The following is a 24,902-nucleotide window of genomic DNA, read 5'->3' as shown; positions in this document are numbered from 1 at the left end:
TAATGCCGGGACGATACACGATTTTCTTCAAACCAGAGTCACTGCATGCATGCTGTGTTGCGTCGTCGGCATCTCCTACTGGGTCTCCATCCACAACGGCGAAAGCATCCATGCAGGCCTTGACTCGATGGTTCCGGTCACCGCGGTCTCATAGCAATAAACGAGGACCTGCTTCCAAGTGGCGGACCGAGCCCGGACTCAGCTGGCCTCGAGACTCTGCCAGGCTTGACTGCCCACACCACGTCAGCCGTCTGATGTGCTGATGTGCATTTGACATGCATATTGATGGCTCAGTTTCCCGCACTGCATCTCTGGCGCTGCTCTCCCGGACGGCCAGCGGCCCAATACCATGGACGCAAAACGGCATCCCCCTCCCGTTTCTTGGTAGCGACGTATGAATGCTGCCCGATGTTCTAACCAGCGGTGTGATGATGCTCGGCAGAGGCCATGCCCAACGGCCGGGCAACTGGGGGAATACAGAGCTAGATGCAACCCTCGGAGGTTTGCCAGGCGGCATTAAGCGCGCACATGGTTCAAGTCAGTCAGTCTCCGTTCGATTTGATAACAGGCTTGCTGCCTGAACAGCCTGATCCAAGGTTGGGTTCCTTATGAAAGCCTCTCTCCCCCGATTCCGTACGTGATTGCAATTATCATTTGTCATGAATATCTCCTGTGAGGCTTCAGAATCGACTTGAGACACAAGTCTGGCTTCACCATCAAGACTCAAGCGGACTTGCCAAGTTTCAAACGACCACTCGCACACTTGTTTTTCCAGGTCCAGGTCATTCTCCCTCCCTCCTCATCATGGCTCCCGACTCGGCTCATGATGGCGCTTCTACCGCGCCAGGAGATCCCATCCAGGATCTCCCCCGGGAGTTGGTCGACCAAATGACCTCCATGTTCGGCTACCATGCCGGTTATCGCACAAGTAAGCATGGCATCACTGCAGCTTCCATCCTGGATTCGTCACTCTGGCATGAAGCTCACCTTGACCAGCACACGCCAAAGGTCTCCTCGTAGAGGGAGAATTCAAGCCATCCAACGAGGCGAAATCCCTTTCTACAGCCGCTCATTTCAACCAGCCTTCCACCGCAATCATCGGTCGATTCTCCGTTGGCGGCGGCATCCCCAACATTCCCGACGCAGACAACCAAGCCACCCCCAAGGGACTCGCCATTCGCTTCTTGATTGATGGATGGACATACACTGATTTGATTGCCCATTCCTTCAACGGCTTCGCCGCCAACAACGGCCAAGACTTCTTGACGTTCCTCAAGCTCTTCTTTGCCGAAGGCGTTGCCAAGAAGCTCCTCGACGATGCTGTAAAACAAGGCGGGAGCTATTCCAAGGAGAAAGCGGATTTTGAACAGGCAGTCAAGGTATTCAAGACGTGGTTGGGAACACACCCGTCTGCCTTTAGATTCGTCGACTCTCCCAAGCCCAACCCCTTCAACTACGGCACCATTACATATTACCAGCCCAACACCCACGTTTTAACCAACGCAAACGGTGACAGCGTAAATGTGCGATACCGTCTCGACCCCGCAGACGGAGTACATTTGTTCCCCGAGAATGGTGCGCCCAAGGACCCCAACTACCTGGAGGACGATCTCCTGCACAGGTTTCCCACAACACCCATCGTCTTCAATCTTCAGGCCAACGTTGCAGGTCCCGATGACATCCTGGATGATGCTACCATTCCGTACAAAAGCACGAAATGGGTCCCCGTGGGCACGATTGAGATCAACAAGGTTGCCGAGGACAATGCGAATAAGCAGCAGAAAATCGCGTTTAGTCCTGTGCCTGAAAGCGGAGGCGTGCATGGAATCAAGTCGAGCAACGATCCGTTGATTCAAACTAGGAAGGGGGTTTACCACATAAGCTCGAAGCAGAGGCAAGAAGCAAAGAGGGAGCCGGGTGGCGTTGCTGAGACTTGGCCCTAATTTCTGTTAATGGAAGACATCAATCGATTGCATAATGGCGACGCTGCAGGAGAGAGACGTGTTGGAGCCGCCGTAGGATGGTCTGAGGCGGAACCTGGAGATGGTTAGGTGACAATGAATACGGGAACTTTATACCGAAAAAATGTACATATTCAGCCGAGAAGATGCAACCATGTGCCATTTCCAATTGAATTTCCTCCCGGCTACAAACCAATGTCATGACGGTATGCAAGTCCTGTCAGTAGCTATGGCCCTTCTGATCTCTATTTATCCGAAGAATTTGTATAAAATGACCTGAGAGTCGCAGACTTGCAAGTCTGGCATGACTTACATGGCTTACATGCGTTGAAAAAAAAAACCTGGAGAGATGGCTGGCAGGCAATGCGCTTAGCCGAATATGGCCAAGTGCCTGGCGCGTGCCCAACCTAACATTGAACCGTCCAACGCCGCTGCCCCTCGCTGACGCCACACCGCTGGGCCGCATTCGGAGCCAAAGTTGTCAGCTCGAGGTTTCATCCATCCCACATGGCCGGAATACATCACCTCCAACATCCCCCGCAACTATCTTCCGCAGCTGCCCGAAAACAAACGCCCTGCTGCCATTGTAGCATCGCCTCTTGCTTCCGGCTCCCTCGCTGCCAACCATGGACTCCGCAGTTGACATGAACGATGCCTCCAAGGTATTGGACCTGTCCCGAATTCGCTTCCAATTGATGTCAGTCCCCGACGTACAAACCGCGCTCTTCCACACCGCCCGTCAATGCGTGTCGACGCCTCGTTAATACCCTCGCAGTCGCCTAGAAGATACAATCACGTTTCACCTCATTGAGCGTGTCCAATTCGCTCTGAACAAGGTACATCTGCCAGCACCTTCTGTCGACGCTCCTCAACGCCAAAGCTGACCAGTCCCTCCACCCCCCCCTTTCAGACAATCTACACGCCCGGCGCCATCAAAATCCCCAACAGCAACCTCTCCTTCTTCGACTGGTACTTTTCCGAACAGGAGAAGCTCCAATCCCTCATCCGCCGGTACGAATCCCCCGACGAATACCCCTTCTTCCCGGACGCCGTGCAGACCCCGATCCTCAAGCCCCTCAACTACCCCAAGATCCTGCACCCCAACGACGTCAACGTCAACGACAAGATCAAGAAGTTCTACATTGAAAAGTTCCTGCCCGCCGTGTGCCCCGACTTCGGACGCCGGGACCGCGGCGAGTCGCAGGAGAACTATGGCTCCGCCGCAACGTCCGACTTTGCCTGTTTGCAGGCGCTGTCGCGGAGGATTCATTTCGGGAAATTCGTCGCAGAGTCCAAGTACCGGTCCGACCCGGAAACCTACAAGAAGCTGATTCTGGCGAATGACCGGGCGGGCATCGCCGAGAGCATCACGAACAAGGCGGTCGAGAAGTCTGTGCTCGCCAGGTTGCGCCTGAAGGCGCTGACGTATGGAAAGGACCCCTCCGTCTCGGACGACTCTGAAGAGCATGGCAAGATTGACGTGGACGCCGTGGTGGCCATGTACGAGGATTTTGTGATTCCCTTGACCAAGGAGGTCGAGGTTGAGTACTTGATGCAGAGGCTGGAGGGGAAAGACTAGCACCAGGTCGAAAGAGGTGGTTTTGGGAAAGGATGAATTTGCGGGCGGTGGGAGAGGCATGATGCAAAATTAGGCATTTGGAATATCTAGCATTGAAGCTATAAATCATTGTTTATTTATTCGTGCGGCTCACGTCTATTGCTGTGGCTGCAAGTAGTCGGCAATGGCCTTGACAGCGCCGGGGAACCTGCTCGCTTCAATCAAAATCATGTGTCCGGCGGGCTTGATACCCGCCTCCTGGAACGCTCGTTTGCTGTCGGCCACCGAGTCGTTCTCCTTGGTGTAAGAGTAGCTCCCGTACGCCAGCGCGTGCTTGTGCAGCACCTCATCCTCGGGGTGGAAGAAAAAGGTCGACGACTCCTCCCTGGCCTTCTTCTTCTTGCGGCCCTCCACGTCCAGCGTCGACTCGACCTCCTGATAGGTCTTGGACACAATCAGGTAGTGCGAAAACTCGTACGGCTCCTTGTCCTCCACGGCGGCCTCTACCTCGTCAATGAGCATCGAGTAGAGCGGGGGCCCGATCTCGGGCGGGATATTGATGAGGCGCTCGGAGAGCACCAAACCAATGTGTTTACCGGCGTTGACGAGCTCGGGAACCGCGGCCAGCGAGGCATTCGTCTGCGCCTTGTCGACTAGGTATTTCAGCACGTCCTTCATGGGCGCCGTGTCGCGGTGGACGTGGGTGTTGAGAGCGGTGAGCAGGGCGTAGGCATCCGTTTGCTTGCCGTCGACCTTGACCGTTGAGCCGATTGTTGGTTGGGACAGAACCAGGTCGGCGAGCGCCGACATGTCGAACAGGCTGGCGTCCACGTCGAAGAGCTGGCGGAGAAGCGATTTGATGCCGTGGAAGTCGATCTCGGGGTCAAAGTTGAACCACTCGAATTCGACATTGACCATGTCAAAGTCCTGTTGGCCGAGTCAGCATACCGACGATATCCCGTGGCGCCCTGCTGCGTCGTGTACCTCATCATCACTGCTGTCCTCGTCCATTTTGTCGACGCCAGCGTCGGCGGGCGGGGCGTCTTTGCCCTCCTCTCTTGATCTCTTTTTGCCCATTGTGACTGTGTGTGAAGACGGCGTTGTGCCGAGGATGCAGATTCAGCCGTTGAATAAGCCGGCTGTGAGTATGGGCCTTGTGAGGAGGAATTGGAAAAAGAAAGCTGGTTCGTGCCGCTGAAGAATCATCATTTGCCGACCTTGAATGATTCTGATGGTCTTAAATCATTCCACGCTAGAATTTTTGCCAGCTGCAGCCCCGCACTAACCTGATCAGGCATGCGCCACCTTTTTACGTCACTTGGTACTCGTGATTATTCGAGTAACGAGATGACGACCTAAAATACGGGACTATTCATCAGAATCCGTTCGCGAGATTCCTCAAAGGCGTAAACCGTATATTTTTCGACATGGCAGACAAAGTGATGCGGGACACCGGACCCAAAGATGTTGCCGTAAGCTCACTGCACATCGTTTAGCAATTCAGCTCAGAAGCCCTCCATGACATGCCAAAGGACCACAGAAACTTGTTGCACAATAGCAATAGATTTGGCAGCAAAGCATATAGAATCTACAGAGGTCGCTGACCTAACCCGGGAGTATGTCCAGTAGGAGATCCGTGAACAAAGTTACGCTTCCGAGCCTGTGGTTGGCTCGCGAGGCTCGGGAAAGACATCTTCGAAGCTTTTCAGCTATTAGGAGTCTTCTGACGGAGCACACACATACGCAAAAATGCCGCTTCATAGTACATACCATGTTGGTTTCTTGTTTCTGTGGGTGTGTCCATTTGTGCATCGTGTACGCTTGCGAGCCATCGTTGATAATCCAAAGAAGTGTCCGGTATAAAATCCATGCAGGATATGATTGAGAAAATACGGATTAGACCCGAAGACCCGGAACGACGTCAACTGGGTTGGGACCCAGCAGTGTCATGTCCAAGTCAATCAATAATGGGTGTCAACTGGTCTATGCTGGAGGCACTAAGTACTAGTTAGAGCCTACAGAGTAGAAGTGTAGACAAAGGAGAGTGGGCCTTTTGCCGACCAACAAGCCAATCAAGAAGCTTCGTCGCCACCCACATTAACCAGGCCCAGAGCACCGAGAGAGTCTGGTGCATGTGCCCCGAGGATGGGACCATGCGGAATTCTAAAGTCGGGACTTGGACCCGTTGACATCGCAGCCTGCCAACCTGCCTCACTACCAAGCTTCATTTGCTGGCCGAGACCCCCTCCGTTGCGGCAACCACAACAGGCCACAGACGACTCTGAACGCTTACCGCTTGCCACTATAGAGCCATGCTTCTACAGTAAACCACTGCCCTCGTCATCCATCCTAGACGCCACTCGCCGTAGCTGCTGAGACCGTCGTCACCACATCGAACCGAACCGCCCGGCGCAATGGACTATAGTGCCTCAATCAACGAATCTGAAGACCCGGCCGCCTCTCCTTGGGGGAGCAGCCCCGTGCAATCGCCACAGCATTCGCGCACTGGCTTTGCGCCAATTCCTGGCGATAATGGGAGCTCCCCATTCCCATATAGCCCGCCACCGGGAATCCTGGAAGCATCTGGCGATACTGACGGATTCCAGCGGTCTGATACTGCAACCACGGAATCAGGCACTGAGGGCGGTGATCTTGATCAGTCTGCAACCTTGGCCTCTTCTGCAGCTGAATTCGCGGGTGAATCGCATCCCCATGCTTCCCAACCTCCCCAGCAAGCCGGCGAACCCCAACCGCGAGTACCCGGCTCCAACCAACAGGCCGAACAGGCACAGAAAATACCTCCAGCTCAGCAGAGGCCGCAGTTCAAGCTCCAGGCCAAGATTACAGGCCTTGAACGAACCGGCAAGAAGGACCCTGTGCTCCGGTTCGATGTTCATGTGGGTATCGTCTGCAACGCTACTTGGCCTTATGTTGCGTGCCTTTTGCTGATCGTGATTAGACAAACCTCCCGGCGTTCCGAACCACGCAGTATCGAGATGTCAGACGCCTCCACTCCGAGTTTGTCAAGCTCGGACAGCATCTCATATCGGCCAATCCCGAAGCTCTCGTGCCTGCTGTCCCGCCTCCAGTAACCGCGGCAGGTGCGGGAACAGACGAAGACGAGAACAGAGTAAAGGCAATGATACAACGATGGTTCAATTATGTCTGCAGCAATGAGACTCTCATGCGAGACGATGAGATGGTGCTCTTTGTCGAGAGTGACTTTGGCTACAGTCCACTGGTCAAGATGAAGCAGCCAGCTACTGGGGTCCGCAGAAAGATATTGAAGCAGTTTGCCCCTCCCCCTGATGATACCCCCGAGTTAGCAGACGCTCGTCCAACCGTGAAGCTGTTCTATCTGGGAACCATGGACGCCGGTCACAAGGTCGATAAAATGGTCAAAGCCAGAAGAGGTGCGTGAGACTCTTACCAACCCAACACCGCCGCCGAATGCTAACGTGTGCAGGCCTGGGGCTCGCTGAATCCGACTACGGCGTCAAGCTCAGCAGCATGCACGTCCAAGAGCCTCATCCCGGCCTCGCAAACGCCTATAAAAAGCTTGGCCGCGTCATCCAGACCATGGGCGACTACCACGCCGCCCAGGCCACCGCGCAAGCCGCCGCCATTGGTGACCCGTTTCAGTACCACTCCCAAGATGCCTTCATCGTGAAGGAGTCCCTCACCAACCGCCAAATCCTGATCCGAGAATTCCTCCAGTCGCAAGAAGCCACCAGGGGCAAACTCAACGCCGCGGACCGCCTGAAAGCTAGTTCTAGCGTGCGTCGTGAAAAGGTTGACGAAGCCATCACCGCCCTTGATGACGCTCGTCAATTCGAAGCCAACCTATACAACAAGACGAACCGCGTGACGCACAATCTCGTTCAAGAACGACGAAAATGGTTTGCCAGGACGTCCGCGGATCTCCGAACCAGCATTCGCGACTATGTCCTTCGTGAAATTGACGCGGAGAGACGAACCCTGGCGCTTTTGGAGACTGTACGCCCGGACATTCGGTCCATTGACGCATCAGGCGGCTTGAGCCGACTTGGTCGGGAGTCGCACCCCACTGTGCGCCGATCAAGCCTTGCTTCGAGCCAGGGGCCAAAGGGGGATGCATGGAGCGGCGTGCCGCGTCGATCCGACGCCACGCGCAGCACATCGAGTAGCTTCATGGGCAAAGTTGCAGAGGAGGCCGAGGGCAAGGAGGACGATGTGAGGGAGAGCCAGAGGGTGCCAGGGCTGGCGGGTGTGAATGAGGAGGATGATGACGATCGGATTGATGCGAGGAACGCAGCGAGCAGATTGGCTACTAGCACGTTTTAATCCTGTAGCTATGTGGTTTCTTACATCGCATTTAGGCAGTGTATCTTTACAATTAAAATGAGAGCGAATTTTATCAGAATCGTGCGATTTTTATTTTTATTTTTATTTTTTATTTTTTTTGTGCATCGTGTGACTGTCGTAACTATATACAGCTATGCCTGCCGTGGCCACGGCCGAGGATAGTAGTTGCCACGCATGGAAATGTGGACCGAGTTATCCACGCCGGTGCAGTGTAGACTTGTGGCGCATGACAGACCGTCAGCCCCAAGTAGGACCTGGCCATCTCCCGTCCACGCCGCAAGGGCATGTCCCAGTATCGTCCTATATCAAAAGGTCCCCCGTGCCAGGCATATTGAATCCCGGCGAGGCTAGATAACCCTCGGCCCTGCCCTTTCGCCCCACCTTCTTGGCCGACTCGACAACGTGGAACTTCTTCCCCACGTCCCTGGCACCGTGGACGCCCTGCATAACGCTACTTAGGAGGTTGACGAGATTGGCGTTGTTTGTTTCTTGGAGCAGTTCCTTGTTGAAGGCCTCCTCATCTGAGGGGATGACAAGGTCGAACCGGTTGACGAGGGCCTGGATCTGTCGAAGAATGGGTAGTGATGGAATGGTGTGATCTGTGTCCATGGTTTCGCTGTCTGGCTGTTCGCCGGAGACGTCGGAAGGAGGCAGGCGCTCGAGATAGGCGGTGAGGAGGCGGATCCGTGAATGGAGCATCTTGATGGCGTTTGCTTTGGTAGTTAGTGAAGCGACCATTTCCTCCTCTTCTCTAGTGAGATGAGAGACGCCGGTTTCGTCTATGGTGTCCGTTTCATAGGCCTTTGGCTCAACAAGGCGTCGTTTGCCCTTGCTCGTTGACGCGACGGACCAAGCTTGTTTCTCGTCCTTGGCGACAGTCGACGCTGGAGCAGATGCAGCCGTGGCGTTGGCCCCGCCAGCGGCTACGTAGTTCATACTTATCATTTCGGTTTCGTCGGTCTCGACAGAGTAGGGCACTTCGCTGAACTTGAGTTTCAGCGCAGCCTCGCCGTCTTCCATCCTCTTGTCCTCGCCATCGGGGTTGGCAGCCTTTTGGTCGTCGACTTCGTAGTTGTTTTCGTAAATGGTGAGGGGAAGTTTGCCGCCTACAGAATGGTTCAGCACTTCATCCGGATGGAAGCCTAGAAGCACGGCCGACTCGTTCCATCCTTCGAGGATCTGGGTTTGGATTGGGAGAATTGTGGGTGTCGGGCCTGTGAGTGGTAGGAGGGTGTACCAGCCCACGAAATCTAATTGTCGCTCTTTGTGTACAGTTTTCACTTTGCATTGTTAGAAACATGGAGGTCCATGGATTGCATATAGGGGACAAGCTTCGTACTTTGCTCTAATCTGGCCCCAAACTTGGAGGCATCTAGCAGATAGCCGCCTTCAACCTCGGGCGCTTCTCGCACATGACACTCGAAGGCATGTTCGATTGTGATCTCGCGGCCATTTTGCTGGCCAAGCAGGGCACCAACTATAGGGCCCTTTTGTTGTCGGAGAGTGTGCCGTGTGATGTAGTCGGAAATGGTAAGCAGGACGAGTGGATGGAGGACGGCCTGCACCTGGGAGCTCTTCTGGTTGGAAATGAGCGGGTTGGAGCTCTTTGCCGCCATCGTGGGCTCTGCGAGCGGCGACGCCAGTTTTCGCAAATCAGTGGAATGCGACAGAAGTGTGGTGAGGATGGTTACGTGGAGAGGAAAATGTTGGTTCGTTGAGAAGAGGCGCGCTCGGAGAAGATTGAATATGTGTGGTGTCGGAAGTTTAGTTTAGGCACGGGTTCAACAGCTTGGATGCCCCGCGAGTGGTACAGCAGCTCAGCTCAAAAGGATGTCTGGGGTGAATATGGGATGTGGGGTCAGCTCTTGACCCGCCAATTGCTGGTATTTCGACCTTGATGACTAACACGGGTCAATATCGCACCAAGGTTGCCGGTTTGAAAGTTGGAGGTTGAAACCTCTGGCGGCCAAGACCAGTCGGACTTTTCCCTTCTCCAGTAATTTGATTCCGCAGTGCCTGTATTCTATTTATCAAGTTTTCCAAGTCTGTATCCGCGACCCTCTGCAGTATCGTGGTGCCCGCCTGCTACCCGCCTGTTACCTGTCAACTTGGGATTGCGACAAACCACACTTCTCGTCCCTTGCGATGGGCATCAAAGCTATGTGACACCGGTTCTGAGACACTAGGCCTGCTTGTTCCTTCCGAGTACTCCGTAGAGTCTAGAGAGAGATCGTGCTAAATTGATGACTGTGCTGGCAAGTTGACATGCACTCTCACATCCCTCATGTGACAAGGGCCTAGCTTGGAGCAATTACTCAATTCATCTAATAACAGTCTTTGGTATCAAAGGTCCTTGGTTCTCCTTAAGGCCTTGAGGGACTAAAGCCGTCTATTTATATAAGAAGTCGGTGAGGACCTTCTGCCCTAATCCCGTGACCGTAGCCCTTGTGTAACCAGCCCATTTCCGCGTGACACCTCAATTGTAGCACAAGGCCCATTTGATTTTGGTATCCTTGATGTAAATCTACTCGTTTACGACGGTCCTGCAACTTGCCCTAAACTATAGAGAATAGCATGATATACGAACATTGCAGCAACAGGTATCTCCAAACTGGTTTCACCCGTGTACCGCGTGCATTGCAGCAAATACATGAGCTTGGAACGTTGTCGATGGAGACTCTTACCGCCATTGCGCCAGAGCATGTACGTCTATTTGCCGCTGTGTGTGTAAGTTCTATAACCTATATCGCGCGTATATTTAAGATATACATATTTAATTGTTCAGGGATATGGAGAAGAAGGTCGAAATGGGGGCGGAGACAAAAAGAAGTACCCAGAATCTAGCTAGACTAGCACTTAAATAGCTAAATAATAAAGGTAGCCGATAAAGCTACTAAAAAGACTGCTAGGTAATAAAATGTTCCTAGTTTTACTTTATTACTGAGGGTTTAAATTTACACTTAGTGGTTAACCACGCTTGGAACTGTCCGGTTAGGTTATTGTAAACAAGTTTATACTTAAAAAAAAGCGTATTCCTCGACAAGGCTCCGGGCTAAGGTAAAAATCGGAATATTTTATTACTCGGCACCTTTTTTAATTACCTTATTAGCTATCTTTTTAATTGCCTTTTTAGCTTCCTAAAATACCAGTTAAGCTAGATTTCAGTCCTTTTTGGCTCCGCCCCTATTTCTGGCCTCTTCTTTATATAGGAGACAAATAAGCCAAACTCTCAATGCGGACGAGACCTCGCTGATATATGTTGTGTATGGCCATTTCAAGTTTGCTTCCATGAAGTCAGTGGCTAAGGATATCGCAAGATGGCTTCAATTGGCGTGCCGTGATGAATCACTAATCATGTTAGCTTGTCTGACGGGTTATCATACGTAAATAGTGTATTCTTTGGTCTCTTCCTGTGATTTTCGCTTGCGATACTTGTGTCATGCTTGTATAATTATTTGTCTCGAGGATAAAATAGATAACCTACTATGAAAGCTGACGGGACTCAGGGGGCAAATCAGCCAAAGCTGCTATAACAAGAGAAATTAACAAAAAGAGAAATACTTCGCTAAAGGCAGAGACACCAAAGAAGTTATAAGACTTAACAAGGCGGCGAGGGATGCAGGTAAAAAGAAAGATAGAGGAGGGAAGGTTAAGAAAAACACTGAGGACCTAGTGAAGAAAAAATAATAACTTAGTTTTTCTTCCCTGTATCCCTCAACGCCTTGTTAAGTTTTTTAACTTCCTTGGGGTCTCTAGCCATCAGAGCAGCATGCCTTTTTTTATTCATTTCTTCTGTGATAGCAGATCGTGTCGCTGGCTCTCGGGTAGAGCATCGGATTGCGCACTAATTGTGCCTTTCGAACTTGAAGTGCGACACCATGACTGAAGATATGGGAGCAGCAAGAGCGACTCCAGACAAGACGGCAACATTGGTAAGTGTTGTCTTGATAATCAATCATGAACATCTTATAAAAGTTGTTGAAGAGGTGGAGGTGACAGAGCTATGCCCCGAGTTGCAGTTCTCTTTCTCAAGGGTCAAGCCACCCTTACATACAGCTTTTCCCCCAAGGCTTGTAAGGTGATCCTTAAATCCCGATACCTTCAGGTGAGTGCAGAGACCAGATGGGACACGGAGTGCTGTTCTCTTGAATGCATTGCAAGGCTCATGACGGCAGGAAGAGGTAGCATGGTTTCAGCCTGTCCTGGCAAGGCCGAAATAGCCTCCATCACTATCAAACGCAATATTCCATTTGCGCAGAAAGTGTCTACCTGTATTGAAGTGGGGTGCATTCTTTGCAGGGTCTGCTAGCGTTAACCTCACGCTTGACGGGACCACGCCTTGATCCATGCCGTTTGTATCGCCGACGGTGAAATTCTCGCTCGAGATATATTTGCCATCTGCAGACGGCCCAATCTTTATCTCGACAACAGACCCATCATCTAGCACCGGGGGACTGGTGCGATTCACTTTGGTCCCCAAAGGAAGAGTCATGTACATTTGAGAAATGCCCGTGTCGATGAGTGCCGGGCCCGTAAAAGACTTGGATCCGTCAACAGACATGCACCCTTCCACCTGCGCCCAATCTCTTGCGTCGGCAGGCTCTTCTCGCATAGCAAGCTTGGTGAAGTCCATGCCGGCTGTGTTCTCGGCCGTCAAGCCGACGGTGACGCCATCTTTAGAGAGGATGAAGCCGCTCCTAAAGTTGGGGTTGCCAGTTACATTCACACCATTGATGGTTTGGATATTGATGAATGCGTTCTTGTCAGGCGTACCCTGGGGCATGCCGTCATGTTCCCTTCCGAATCCGACGCCCATGAGCCTGATTCCAGTCGGCATTGGTATCGCACTCGCGGGCGTAGGACACAGACCATTGTCGGCGGTTCTGTTGTAGGTGGGGCAATGTGTTTTCGTTTCGACGGCAAGAATTGGTATCCGGGCCTTGACCTCAACTTTGGCGTTTGTAAAGTAGATGTCTTTGGGGATCCAATGCCCGGTATACAGAATCTTGCTGCTAGAAAGGAATTCCCAGCCCTCGGGATGTCCGGACGCGTCATCCTGGGTCCAGTCAGAGAGATCGGCTGCGGAGATTACGAAGCCACAGCTTCCTGTATCTATAATTGGCGTGTATGACCCGGATATAGCACCGCTGTCGCTCTGGATCTTGACACTGGTGGATATGTAGTCTGAGAATGGCATTGCCGCATTGGGTTTTGAGAAGTCGAACGGGATGGTCGCTTGTATGGTAAACACATTGTAGAAGACGTGGGCGGCCATAGTGGCCTGAGCTAATGACCACATTTTCAAGGGAAAGTGCAGCCAGAGGTAAGCGCTTGTCATGAAGGAAGATGTCCGGACGATGGTCTCGTCGAGCTTATTTTCGAGGCGGACTGGTGGTGGGTGACTGATGGCTGGTACTTGACACACCAAGTGTGGGCATGTCAAGTATTAATGCAGATTCTCCCACGCAAGCAGGGCATCTTGGCATTGAATGATGGGAATCTCTGTAATATTGAAGAGCGATCCTTTGGAACGAGGGAATTATGCGCCCTTTTCAACAGGGGCGCTCGGCTCCACACATGCCTTGGCGCAATATCATATTTCCGTGCGCGCTACGTGGTCTTTAGACTAAAACAGCTTAGATCGTTATGCTGTGCGTCACATCATCACATTATCAGGTCCAAGTGGGACAATATGGAGCTTGTCTGGCAGAAGCGCCTATTTGTATGACGAGGACAAAATACTCAAAATCCGGACTTGACTTGTTATTCCCTGGCACAAATTCAATGTGCATATATCGTTTAGACGCCATCTCGACGAGGGACGGGCCACCACCGAGACTCCAATTGGCTCTGAGTTCCGTGCGCCCGATTTCTATGATGCCGCGAAAAGATGGGTCTTGGTAGTGCAGCATCACGACACCACGATATCGGTGGCCCTTGACTGTCGCATTGGGCAAGTACATACACGCCTTGGTTGGTTGGCCGTGGAGAACTGCGTTTTCAGCCGGTCGCCCCAGTGCAGGGTGCCATCGCTGGCCTTGCTTTCGTCTTGAATGGCACCGGTTTTGAAACAAGATGGAGATGGTGCCAGGACATGCATGAATCCAGAGGGGGGTCGGGTCCCCGGTACAAGCAAAAGCTGACATGTCGTTGTACTTCCGAATGATTTCCTCTTGTATGTACTCGCTGAAAAGCCATGGCCCCTTCGCCGCATAGCATGGGCATGTGAATGTTTAAAATACCCGGGAGACTGTACGGTATGGTCTCGATCCTGGTGGTTTGTCGGCCGGCGATGCACGATATCCGTCTGGCGATTGGAAATTCATCAGTGACCTTCCTAGGTGGCGTAACCAAGACGGATTCAGGAATGCCAGTGAGTTTGGAAACATACCGGCTCAGGGTATCCTTGGTCGCAACCTCTTGCCAATGCCCTTGAAAAATCTACTCTCTTTAGATGGGAAATGCCCAGCATCGACAGTTTTCGATTGGCGATACCAGCCAAGACATGGAGCCAATGGCCACTGTGAGCTCGCCGGCGCTGCTCGTCTTTCGTTGCTCGCCTGATTGCAAGCTGCGACTATCTTATAGGATCCTTTTTACCTACATATACACTCAGAAATTCGCTCGAAGTGCAGCCTACAGGCAATATTCAATCAATCGTGCGTCGATGGAATGCCGAGGGCGTCAAAGTGCCGCAAACCCACCCGTCTCGGGTCATGCTATAATGGCGAGGATCAAAGAATACGCTATCAAAACTTGATCACGGCATAGGAATTGTCTCGCACTGGCTCTCAGGCAATGCAATGGTGTTGATCCTCGGCAAAAAAGGAGAGGCATTGGGCGAATGCTACTGAACTGGGGCGTACAGCAGGCCAGGGAGCAGGGGAGAGACTGCTATCTGGTTGCGACGCCGGCCGGCTCCCATTGTACGAAGCTGCTGGCTTCGAGACTACCAGGGCCGTTGATATTTTTGGTACTCGCCACGTTTCAGTGACGCTGTGCCGGTTGGGGAACTGTGCTTTTTCCTCAGGAGCATAGTGCATGGTGGTAAACTGGAAGTAGAAACCTGTAGACATTTAGTTCGCCATGGCCTTGCAAAAAATCCCGTCCATACAGTCTCTTTACACCCAAGTTTTAGTAGTCTGGCCATGACTCAGATTTGTACGTCATAATGGAGTTTAGAACTAACTTCACGCAACTTGTGCTGTTTAGATAAACAGCAAGGGAATCCAAGTACAATCAGAGCTACGATTTCGGTCAAAGCCATGTATGAAGTTTGTCCAGGTCCCAGAGTATCACAAGTTGAAAAATCACAGCCAAAAAGGCCAAAGGCAGCAAAGAAGCTCCATCAGCAGCATGGCAAGCATCCATGGCACTGCAGGTACACAAACCGCGTGCTTTAGATAATTGCTGACGCGTGACTAGTTACACTCTGCAATTACAAGTGTGGTGCAAAATGACACCGTCAACCGTGCAAGCCGAGGCCACAACCCAAGGGTGCGTCGCTTCTGTAACGCCAGAGAACAAAAGAACGCGTCGGTAAAGAAAGGACTTTTCTGTAGGTTGGCCGAGCTCAAGCCCTCATGGAGAGCTTCATGCAGCGAACCTTGCGAGGCCTGAATCAGCCATACGTTTGATTTTCCATACGACATAGGAAATAGAGCGCAGCGTGAAAAGTTTGCAACAAAAATCCGCTTTTGGGCCCTCAACGTCCCCAAGCCCGGTAAATTGTTTACTCATCCGGGCACTTTGCGTCTTCAAAAGTGACGACGACAACGTCATCCCCCGAAGCAGCAGCCTTCAAGTAGCCGTCCTGGATAACCAACCCCTTGTCGTCTCGCAGATTGTCGATGCGCAATTTGACAGGACACTGGCCCAGGGGACGAGCATCCGGACGAGAGCAGTCGTTTTCGCCCCAGAAGTCGACATAGTACCTGTAGTCGCCGCCGGCGGGATAGAGGTTCCTGTTGGAGCCAAACGGGGGCGAGTTGGCGGCGACAAAGTCCCCCCTTGGCGAGTAATAGTTGCCCTCAACGTCGAAGAGCCAGAACCGCGCCCGGTTCAGCAGGACCTGGTAGTCTGTGTTTGGAGACTTGCACTGGCCCAGGTTCTGGCACACTTTGAAGCGGGCTGGCTTGGTGCCGGCGCCGAAGCGGAGGTAGTTCCAGGCGGAGGGCTGGTGGCCTAGCGGTTCGCCGTTCTTGTTCTTGATTGTGTAGCAGTGGCCGAACTGGATTTCGGGCCCTTGCCCGCGTGGGCTTGGGTTGGAAGCCGTGTTGTCTTGTCTGTGTAGGATGGGCGGGGAGGCCATTGAGGATTGGACTGCTAATGTTATAGCCAGAACGGCTGTGAGAATGCGCTTGAGGTGAGTAGGCATTGTGGGTGTTTTTTTTTCTTCCCCTTTTTGGATCGAGGTGTAGTTGGGTTGTCTGATAAGACTGAGTATCGGCGGTGGGCTTGGAAGGATGAAAAATTAACTTGGAGCAGGGAAACCACGTCCGTTTATATGTCCGTTTTGCAGCGGCAGGCGTCAGGATATCGGAACAGGCGACCTATCATGTATCATAATGGATGACTGAGTAAGATATACACCGGACGTTGACACTGCATGCGATGATGCCCAAATCACCCACTGGTTGCAGACACGAGTCACGTCTAGCGGAGCTATGTACTTTGGAACACACGACACGTCCAGGCAGAGCCATGACTGTGCATTTCGACAGCCAGCCACCAGCTTACATGCTTGAGACCTTATCCTGGCCTGCATCGAGTTCGGTTCTCGGCTATTGGTAGCTCCGCACCGCTTACCGTTGGTGTTACCCGCGCTGCTTATGACCAGAGGAAAAATACTGAGTGGATTGGGTGTGGCACAGGGACTCCATGCATACTGAGTATGCTTGTTTCACCCAAGTTAGAAGTCATCATCGGAATGAATGCTGCCCAAACGTGTTGACGTACATTCCCTCGCCGGAGCATAGGGACAAACGGAAGTTTAAGGGGCCCCGGGAAGGGCATATATGCGACAATAACACGAACACAATATATTAACGAATAGCGCTTGCCTACCTAGGTATGTAGACGTTTAAAAGAAATGGAGTTTAGCCATTGGACCTGCTTTCCGATATTCTGGAACTGGCAACAATGTCAATTTCCGTCTCCGCATCATTCTATGGTCTCGGACCCGCTGACTCCTACCACCAATCGGATACATTTTCTGCCTCAATGAGGAGGGAATTGTGACCATACGTCCAGAGACACGTGGACTGTCAAAATTGACAATTCGATCTTCTGTCGTCGTGCGTCAATGAGTCATGAAAGCTCCGTAATGGAAGGGGAGGAATGGGGACACAACATAGAAAACACTGCCTTGTACTGGGTATTTCAAGCCATCATCTCCCCATCGTAAAGTATCTCAAGACAGTTTTTCATTTTGCCATGTTTTGATTTGAAGCCTATTTCAAAAGGCCTCGAGGGGGAGGAAGCATGGAGCCTTAGCTCCCAAATATTAGTAAGCGGTAAGCCATAGAGGTTGGCAATGTGCGATAAATTCTCCCAATTAAAGTTTCTAAAAGCTATAAGCTTTAGATATACTATGTATTGTCAGTTGTAGCCACCATGTATTTTTTAGCCGTTGACCGTATATGTCCGCCCGGCTATTATGGAGTTGTGCATCCATGTCGTTTGCATCAGTAGCTGGCTGCCGTCCGACTCTAAACCTTTGTCCAGCAGAATCATGCCAATGTAATTGGCTCTCTTCGTAATCTCCAAAAGAGCTGTTTATTCTTTTACGTGAAATCCTTACCGTTTCAGGCTGGAACTTGGTTGCGTGGAACGCGTAACGGAGATTATGGTGCCTTGATTGCATAGCAAAATCTGGATAGTTCAACAAAGTCCTTTCTTATTCTGATTGCTGTAACTAAAAACTCTTTCACATCGGTCCTATCAAGCACCCTAATTGTAGTTTGCATCAATCCCTGCCGAGAAAATCTCAGGCACCGTCTCTCCCGACTATATCATAAATCTATATATAAATCTTCCAAAAAAGGTAAACGGCAATAAACCAAATGAATAAAACCTAATGATTCCCAAGTAGCGAGACCATCGACTGTAAACCATTAGCGCCATTTCATTTTCAGACGAGATAAAGACAACCTACATGAGCAAACTTTGGCTCAACAAACACCGCTGTAGCCTCAGCGACAAGAGTCGCATTCGCCTCCTCGGCACTTATTCCAGCATTATCGGCCATGGACACTTTTTCCATATCTTTGGCAGTGAATACATCCAAACTCCGCACCGAGCCTTCAACCCAAGCCTTGCGGCCTTGTTGCCTCACCACCTCCGCACGGATTATACATAGACGCTCCGGAAGCAAGGGCTTGCGAAAGTTGATATTCATGTTTGCTGTCATTGCGACGCCGCTTTCGAACCCCATCCCGGCACACAATGCGAATATGTCGTCGAACAGAACGAACGGTAGACCTCCGTGGACGTATCCGGGGTGGCCGCAGAGATGGTCGCCGACGTAGCACGCAGCAATGATTCGGGGTACCGGGGTCCTTTGCATGAATAAACGGGGATATATGGGCAGCTTTTGGTTGCCAAAAAGCGAACCGGCAACAAGATGTCTTGCAAAGGTGTCGGGGTTTTTATTGCTATGTAGGCGAAACTCTTTGTAGTTGGTGCCCGGGCTGCTTTCAGTCATGGATGAGGAAGCGCGTAGATGTCTGATGAGAGGTAGCGAAGAAATGAGCTCTTCTGCATAATGCTGCTCTGAGCTGTGGCTTTCCTCAGCGTTGACGTCGGGCAAGGTTGACGGTTTATGGCTGTGTTCCGTTTGTCTGCATGTGGAGTGTGCGATGTCGCGAGTAGAGTGCGACCTTGTGTATGAGCGGGAATGGTATGCGTGTCCCCGAAGCATGCAAGTTTGTCTATTTCTGGAAACCACATGATGCAACTGGTCTCCCCATGTGTGACGGGACCCGAAGCCAAACTTATATTTTAACCCACGCATTATGGAAATCTGACCAGGCAAAAGTCCAAGTCGCAGGGTTGAGTAGGGCTGACGACTGCTTTGTGAAACTTTTCATGAGATGTTCTGGAATGGCTAGGAAAAGACTTGGTTCACCGTGGAAGTGGTTGCCGAGGTTAGAAGTCATGAATGATCTTGAAGTGAAAGTGGAGACGGAACCAGCCGGTCGAAACAACTACCACCACTGAGCAGCTAACGTAATCGAAAGGCGACATTCGGACTTCAGTATGGCGGTTCGCAGCAAGCCGGATAGCAGTTCCGTATATTGCGGCATGGAAACAACGAACTTGATCTGCTTGGCGGCGGAAGGGCGCATACGTGCCATATACCATCTATATATAATTCGACACCCGCAACATGATCCTCAATTATTTGTGTGTTGTGTGTAGTGGTAATACCTGTAAGCAACTCTAGCAAGTCAATAGAATAAAAGAGCCCGCCGACCAAGGAACCCGCTTCGGCGAGCGAATTATAAATGCCGACTGCCTCGCGCGTTTCCGCGACATAAACCGTCACGTTTTGTGCTGCCAAGAACCTGACAGTTCCATCACAGACATGGAGCTTCATGTTCATTCCTCGTGAGAGTGCAATCGTGGTGGCGCCTTTTTCGACAAGTTCTCGCACTTCTTCAACTTCAATCCCTGGTTGGTGCCTTGTTCCATTCTTAGTCCAGTCCCATCTTGTTGCTCCGCCTGGGTATGGCTTGAGGTCTTGGCAGGCTGTCCTCCATCAATCTCTATGCAGCCCCAATTAATAGAAGTGAGATTCGGAGAGGGACTGGAGGCCATGCTGCTCATGTAGAGTTGCGGGAGCCGAAGTTGCGGTATAATTGATGGAAAGTGGATGATGAAGGACAGAGTCGTATTGTCACGGGGAGATGCACCAGACACATATATTGGGGGATTCCTACTTACTGGGGTATAAAGCGGGGATGTTTTTCGACCAAGATGGGAGTTGTCGATCCCAGCGTAGGAATCTCACTTCCATCTCCATTATCACAGGAGACGTGTGTCCGGATGAACGGAACATCTTCAATCACCCTCAACATGCAGCAGTATTCAACGCCCCAGACAACTACGAGGCACGCGCCATGACAATCGTATTGTCCCATGGTTCATCGAGGGCGGCACCGGAACAAATGGCCTTCTTTGTGGCGATGCTTCTGTGACAAGGGCTCGGAATGAGGGCTTGAAGCAATTAGATCAATTCAGCTAATAACAGTCTTTGGTATCAAAGGTCCTTGGGTTTCCTCAAAGCCTTAAAGGTCACTACAGACGCTGCCGCAGACGGTGGCTTGACATTTAGTTTTGGGCCGAGATGCACGACGAGCTGCTCATGCGAACCACTTCAGAGCCTACATATGCTGGAATTAATGACACATAGCGCCCGAAACTCGTGTGAAGCCACTCGATGTATCAGATTGGACACTTCTGATGGGGAAAGACACTGGAACAGGTGTCTGTTGAGGCATTGCCCAGCACTGGTACCCAGGGCATTGGGGCTGCAGATCAGCCATGATACAGGGGCAAACGCAAATTTCGGCCGAGTCCGAGTCCCAGGTCGTTGGGCAGGCCTGCATGCCCATCCATCTTGACCGAGTACCAGCCATCTCAGCCCTCGCAGCAGGGGTACTGAAGGGGTAAGCCGACATGGAACGATACGTTACTCGTGCGCAGCACAGCTCATGGGTCGCTGTTCATAGGTCTCAGACAAGATTGATGAAATAACAAAATGCAGAACAATGAGGAACAAGTCGTCTGTGTTCAGTCTTTGACAAGACGAGAAGGGATCGGGGACAAGACGCCGTCAACGCCTTGGGGCTGCTCCTCTGCATCAAGGCAACCTCCATGCGGCCAGAAGCCGTGGAGAATAGGGTAGCATTGCCCAAGTCCCGCAAGGCACCAATATCCCACTACATGCTGTCTACCTTGATGTCAGCGATGAATAGGTAGGTCAAGCCCCCCCATCCCAACCGTGTTATTACCTCGTGCTGGTGGTGAAGGAGAGAGCGTGTGTGTGAAGCGAATTACCTGACAGGCGACACCCAATGCCAGAAACATCACTTCAAAGTGTAAATATTGAATAAACAAAATTCTGTAGGTGCCGTCCCTGTCTCGGCACCGGTGAGCACATGAGTTGGCTGTGCGTTGGCGTGTGGTGAGTGCCATGTAGTCGCAGAGGAGGGGCGTGTTGCGCATTTTTTGGACAAGAGGGTCGGGACGCTTATACTTGCTCCAGGTACCCCATGATCGGGATATTTCGCTTCTTAAAAGCTTCATCGCCACTGAGTGAATAGCTTGAGCCGCATGGCCGGTTCATGTTATTGTCGCTCTCTGGGTCCGCCGACTCCCCCGTTTGCGCGGCCCGTTCTCCATATTTATCTGAGAGCTAAAGGGATTACAAGCTTGTCAATGTAACGAAAATTCTTGGGTGAAGCCAGGGTGTGCTTTCGCCGTATGCACACTGTTTGCTGACGAGGCTGGACACATGCGCCTTCGCCGTGGCGTGCCTCCAACTTGGCACACCGCCGATGATCATGTATAGTGCGTGTCAACTGTGCGTACGCTGCTGATCACCATGTATAATAGATGCCACAGTTGGCGATCTCATACTAGGCGTCATGAAAGCGATCTGCCCGGAACAATGCGCTGATTACTTCATCGCTGTGCGTTGTGGTTGTTTGATTTTGTACAGAAACGCTCTTGGTCGGCTGTGCTGAAAGTGTTCAAGGACGTGAATACAAGCATGGCCACTATGCAGAAAGGTTTTCTTATTGGTTTTGTGTGCGAAGTCGCCTTTTTGTTGGAATTGTTGCGCCTCATCCCATCGCCCCCAAAGGCAACCACGTTGAGCGGACGCAGTTGTGTTGAACATGCAGCAGACGGCATTGGTGCGTTGCAACGTTGTCGGGTCAGTTGACCCGTGCGCCCAAGGTCTATCCAAAAGAGGAAATTGAGGCAATACAGCAGAGAAGCTTAACAAGTCGGTCAAGAGCCTTGAAAGCCATTGTGTCAACACCGTATATCCTGGCGCTGTTTGCAAGTCGCAGCATTTTAATTCCCCGCGGACTGGGCTGCGCCTTCTTCTACCAAAACTGAAGTGACCAGACTGTCTGATAACTTGTGGTGAAGCAACCAGATTAGAGCCGTCAACACTTTCCCAGCTCCCTTGCTTGTCTTCTCTGCTCTTCCCCACCCACCCGACCGGCTCTGAACCCCCCGTGTGCTACTAGAAGTGTCCTTTTTCCATTTGGTCAAGATATTTCGGAGAGTCTCTTGTTGCTTTGGACAAAGTTGAAGACCATTTGCCTATCTTGGGAGACCACTACACAAAACAAGAAGGCAGTGCAAGGGACGTGGCAGCACACACCGAAATCCTTGGGTCCAGACCTCGACTGGAATTTTGCCTTTTAAGCATATCCCCCTCCTCATTCTGGCTAGATTCGAAGTTGCGCTCTTACTCTTCAGGCCAAGCGGCGGTCGGCAGCTTCATTTCTACAGCGGGCGCCTGTCAGATGATTAATTCATGCATAAATGTAACACAGCTGCATTCGTCTGACCAGTACACCAAGCATGGCTTGGCAATCAAACGACCAATTTCGGGACATCACATTCGACGGTCAAGAGACTTTACACACTACAGGAGCTGTGAGGCTCATTGATCACGGTATGACGTTGGACATGCCGCACTTTATGAGCGCCTTGTGATGCTTTTTGCGACGAAGCTGACAGAGCCTCAGGCTCAAACCCAGCGGCTCATACAGGGGAATGGTATGACGATTCTGATGGCCTCTCGCACCAGACATTTGAGGCGTCAGGCACTTGCGACCCTGGCTATAACCGCCCACAGGATGATGACCGTGGTGTTGGTCAGTTGACGTTAGAACATGCCTCTCTTTTTTACCAATCCCAAATCCCATTTCATTTGTTCACTGTGGAAGACGGCAGCTGCTCAAAGCCATGTTATTGCGCTGCTAAACAATTGTTGTTCCGATGACTAACCTCTTTACACAGCGCCGTTCCAATCCCAGTCGTCAATCAGGATGTCTCCATCCCGGGGCGGCGAGAACGCAAGGACAGAACAAATCCCCAAGCCCAATTCGGAAACGGGCTTAGCTATGCTGGCCTAGAATACGCACAACGCAGCTATACGGCTTCAGGTGGTGACCAAGCAGCGAGCCGCTCCGCTGGGCCAACACCATTGGGGAGCGACTTATATCCAAAGACTTTGGAGGATGTCAGATCCAATGGAAACAGGTTCGACGGTGCGCTAGGTTGGCGAGATAACCAAAAAGTTACGCCAAATGATCTACCATTATCAAATATGCCACCGGGGGCTTTGGAGATTGGGGTAGGGCAAACAACCACAGACATTACATCTTGGTCTGGGACCAATCAAGAGTATAGCGAAATCTTCAGCGACAGAGAATCCGTCATGTTACCGCCAGCAAGGCCAGCCACTATTGCGAACATCTCTTTGGCCCCAACGCGAGTTCGCCTATACCCACAGCCCTCCCCAGTGAGGACGACACATCTTGAGGCCAGAAATATATTTGGATCAAGAAATGGAAAACACAAAGCTTCGTCGCCGCCTGCAGATGATCATCAACGACGCCCAGCGCAGCCGGGAAAAAGCGAGCCAGTGAACAACATCACAGATGAGCATGTCGAGGGGAGCTCGTCATCTGACCCTTCCCCAAGTTCCAACCCAAGGTGGGATTGTCCCATAGCCAAGCAATCTAACAGCTATTACCCAAATTGCCATAAAATTGGCTTTTCGAATGTATCCCGTGTCAAGCAACATCTGCAACGACATCATTCTAATGAGGGTAAGACGAACAAAGGCCATGAGCCACGAATTATTACGGCTGACCACATAAAACAATTTGGGCAAAAAATGACGGCCAAGAGTGAGGACAGCTGGTATAAGGTCTTCCGAATTGTTTTCCCAAACGACCCTTTGCCAAGCAGCCCGTATTTTGAGAACGTCATCCCCCAGCCGTATGCGGCATTTGCACATACTCTTGAATTCAATTTCAAAAATAGGATAAATGACCTAAGACAACGAATGTCACAGGACGTTTATGAAGAGCTGACAAAGATTATTGTTTCTGAAACGATTCGTGCGACATTCCAAGACTGGTTGGCTAAATCGTCTTCAGGTTCTCAGTCTGGAAACTCTTCCCGTGACCAACATGATCAACAGTTTGACCAACAAAACCAAGAAACACATGATTGTGTTTGGGTGTCTGAGAGGCGAGGGATGCATAGCCCGATGGGCCAGAGCGTTCATATCCAGAGTCACCATGTCACGAGGAGCTCCATGCCCCAGGATGAAATGCCTACGCAACAGCAAAACAACCCACACATTGCACGATATACTTATATAACTCGCGATCCCCAGTATTCAGAACCAGCCATTGGTGTTGTAGAGCCCGCAAGTCCAGGGCCCTCTACATACGATTTGCCGAACGCACTACATAGCGTGGGCAGTCTCGGACAGGAAGAACAAGAAAGCTTTCCATGCCCATCAGCTGAGTTGAATACGGGACAGTGGACAGGATATCCATCTGAATTTGAAACATTTCCTGGGGTGTTCTATAACAGCACAACTCAGCACCAACAGCAGCAGAATTGGGAGCAGTATCAGCATGAAGAGCAGGAACAAGATGAGGAGACACAACAGCAGCAACTGCAAGTCTTGCCGAACCGGAATGAACAAAAATTGAGCTATTTTGATTACGAAACCGAATAGAACAATGTGGTCTCCCACAGTGGAGAGCAGCATGCCGCGATGCTGCCGGGCTTCGTGGCCATGCCGTGGAGTACCGGCCTCGCAACAGGTGGTGAACGGGCGGGCAGAGATATGTATCAGTGAACGGGAAGGAGCTCGCATATTGCAGGTTACTAAGTTTCATGTATTATGGATTCTTTTCTGAATTCCGAGAAAGCTTTGGGTTTTTTACTTGGACGGATGAGGTTTTTAGATTGACACCTCTTCGGATTCT

General features: G+C 51.3%; 9 protein-coding genes across 9 annotated transcripts; 4 read left to right on the top strand and 5 right to left on the bottom strand.

Moving 5' to 3' along the window:
- Positions 1-804: 804 nt before the first annotated feature.
- CRPE (Catalase-related peroxidase) lies at positions 805-1,943 on the top strand (the record flags this gene model as incomplete). Its single annotated transcript, XM_014694441.1, has 2 exons — positions 805-928; positions 997-1,943. The coding sequence occupies 2 exons, from the start codon at positions 805-807 to the stop codon at positions 1,941-1,943; spliced, it is 1,071 nt and encodes a 356-aa protein (XP_014549927.1).
- A 644-nt stretch (positions 1,944-2,587) lies between these two features.
- Positions 2,588-3,540, top strand: ARO7 (Chorismate mutase; the record flags this gene model as incomplete). Its single annotated transcript, XM_066129602.1, has 3 exons — positions 2,588-2,658; positions 2,737-2,797; positions 2,872-3,540. 3 exons carry the CDS (start codon positions 2,588-2,590, stop codon positions 3,538-3,540), a joined length of 801 nt encoding a protein of 266 aa, XP_065986023.1.
- Positions 3,541-3,675: 135 nt separating this feature from the next.
- G6M90_00g005750 (uncharacterized protein) lies at positions 3,676-4,596 on the bottom strand (the record flags this gene model as incomplete). Its single annotated transcript, XM_014694443.1, has 2 exons — positions 3,676-4,446; positions 4,504-4,596. 2 exons carry the CDS (start codon positions 4,594-4,596, stop codon positions 3,676-3,678), a joined length of 864 nt encoding a protein of 287 aa, XP_014549929.1.
- A 1,337-nt stretch (positions 4,597-5,933) lies between these two features.
- vps17 (Vacuolar protein sorting-associated protein) lies at positions 5,934-7,842 on the top strand (the record flags this gene model as incomplete). The annotated part of the gene is made up of 3 exons (XM_014694444.1): positions 5,934-6,416; positions 6,479-6,932; positions 6,986-7,842. 3 exons carry the CDS (start codon positions 5,934-5,936, stop codon positions 7,840-7,842), a joined length of 1,794 nt encoding a protein of 597 aa, XP_014549930.1.
- A 321-nt stretch (positions 7,843-8,163) lies between these two features.
- csn-6 (COP9 signalosome complex subunit 6) lies at positions 8,164-9,479 on the bottom strand (the record flags this gene model as incomplete). The annotated part of the gene is made up of 2 exons (XM_014694445.1): positions 8,164-9,143; positions 9,203-9,479. The coding sequence occupies 2 exons, from the start codon at positions 9,477-9,479 to the stop codon at positions 8,164-8,166; spliced, it is 1,257 nt and encodes a 418-aa protein (XP_014549931.1).
- Positions 9,480-12,055: 2,576 nt separating this feature from the next.
- On the bottom strand, positions 12,056-13,138 carry G6M90_00g005720 (uncharacterized protein; the record flags this gene model as incomplete). The annotated part of the gene is made up of 1 exon (XM_014694446.2): positions 12,056-13,138. The coding sequence occupies one exon, from the start codon at positions 13,136-13,138 to the stop codon at positions 12,056-12,058; it is 1,083 nt and encodes a 360-aa protein (XP_014549932.2).
- A 2,457-nt stretch (positions 13,139-15,595) lies between these two features.
- G6M90_00g005710 (uncharacterized protein) lies at positions 15,596-16,240 on the bottom strand (the record flags this gene model as incomplete). Its single annotated transcript, XM_014694447.1, has 1 exon — positions 15,596-16,240. One exon carries the CDS (start codon positions 16,238-16,240, stop codon positions 15,596-15,598), a length of 645 nt encoding a protein of 214 aa, XP_014549933.1.
- A 1,698-nt stretch (positions 16,241-17,938) lies between these two features.
- Them4 (Acyl-coenzyme A thioesterase) lies at positions 17,939-18,568 on the bottom strand (the record flags this gene model as incomplete). The annotated part of the gene is made up of 2 exons (XM_014694448.1): positions 17,939-17,968; positions 18,020-18,568. 2 exons carry the CDS (start codon positions 18,566-18,568, stop codon positions 17,939-17,941), a joined length of 579 nt encoding a protein of 192 aa, XP_014549934.1.
- A 3,899-nt stretch (positions 18,569-22,467) lies between these two features.
- Positions 22,468-24,649, top strand: G6M90_00g005690 (uncharacterized protein; the record flags this gene model as incomplete). The annotated part of the gene is made up of 3 exons (XM_014694449.2): positions 22,468-22,561; positions 22,635-22,773; positions 22,909-24,649. The coding sequence occupies 3 exons, from the start codon at positions 22,468-22,470 to the stop codon at positions 24,647-24,649; spliced, it is 1,974 nt and encodes a 657-aa protein (XP_014549935.2).
- Between the last annotated feature and the right edge of the window lie 253 nt (positions 24,650-24,902).

The sequence above is a fragment of the Metarhizium brunneum genome, chromosome 1 (assembly GCF_013426205.1).
Source record: "Metarhizium brunneum chromosome 1, complete sequence".
Classification (NCBI taxonomy): Eukaryota; Fungi; Ascomycota; class Sordariomycetes; order Hypocreales; family Clavicipitaceae; genus Metarhizium; species Metarhizium brunneum.
The sequence above is the reverse complement of the archived record's forward strand: the minus strand, read 5'-3'. Positions and strand labels throughout refer to the sequence as shown.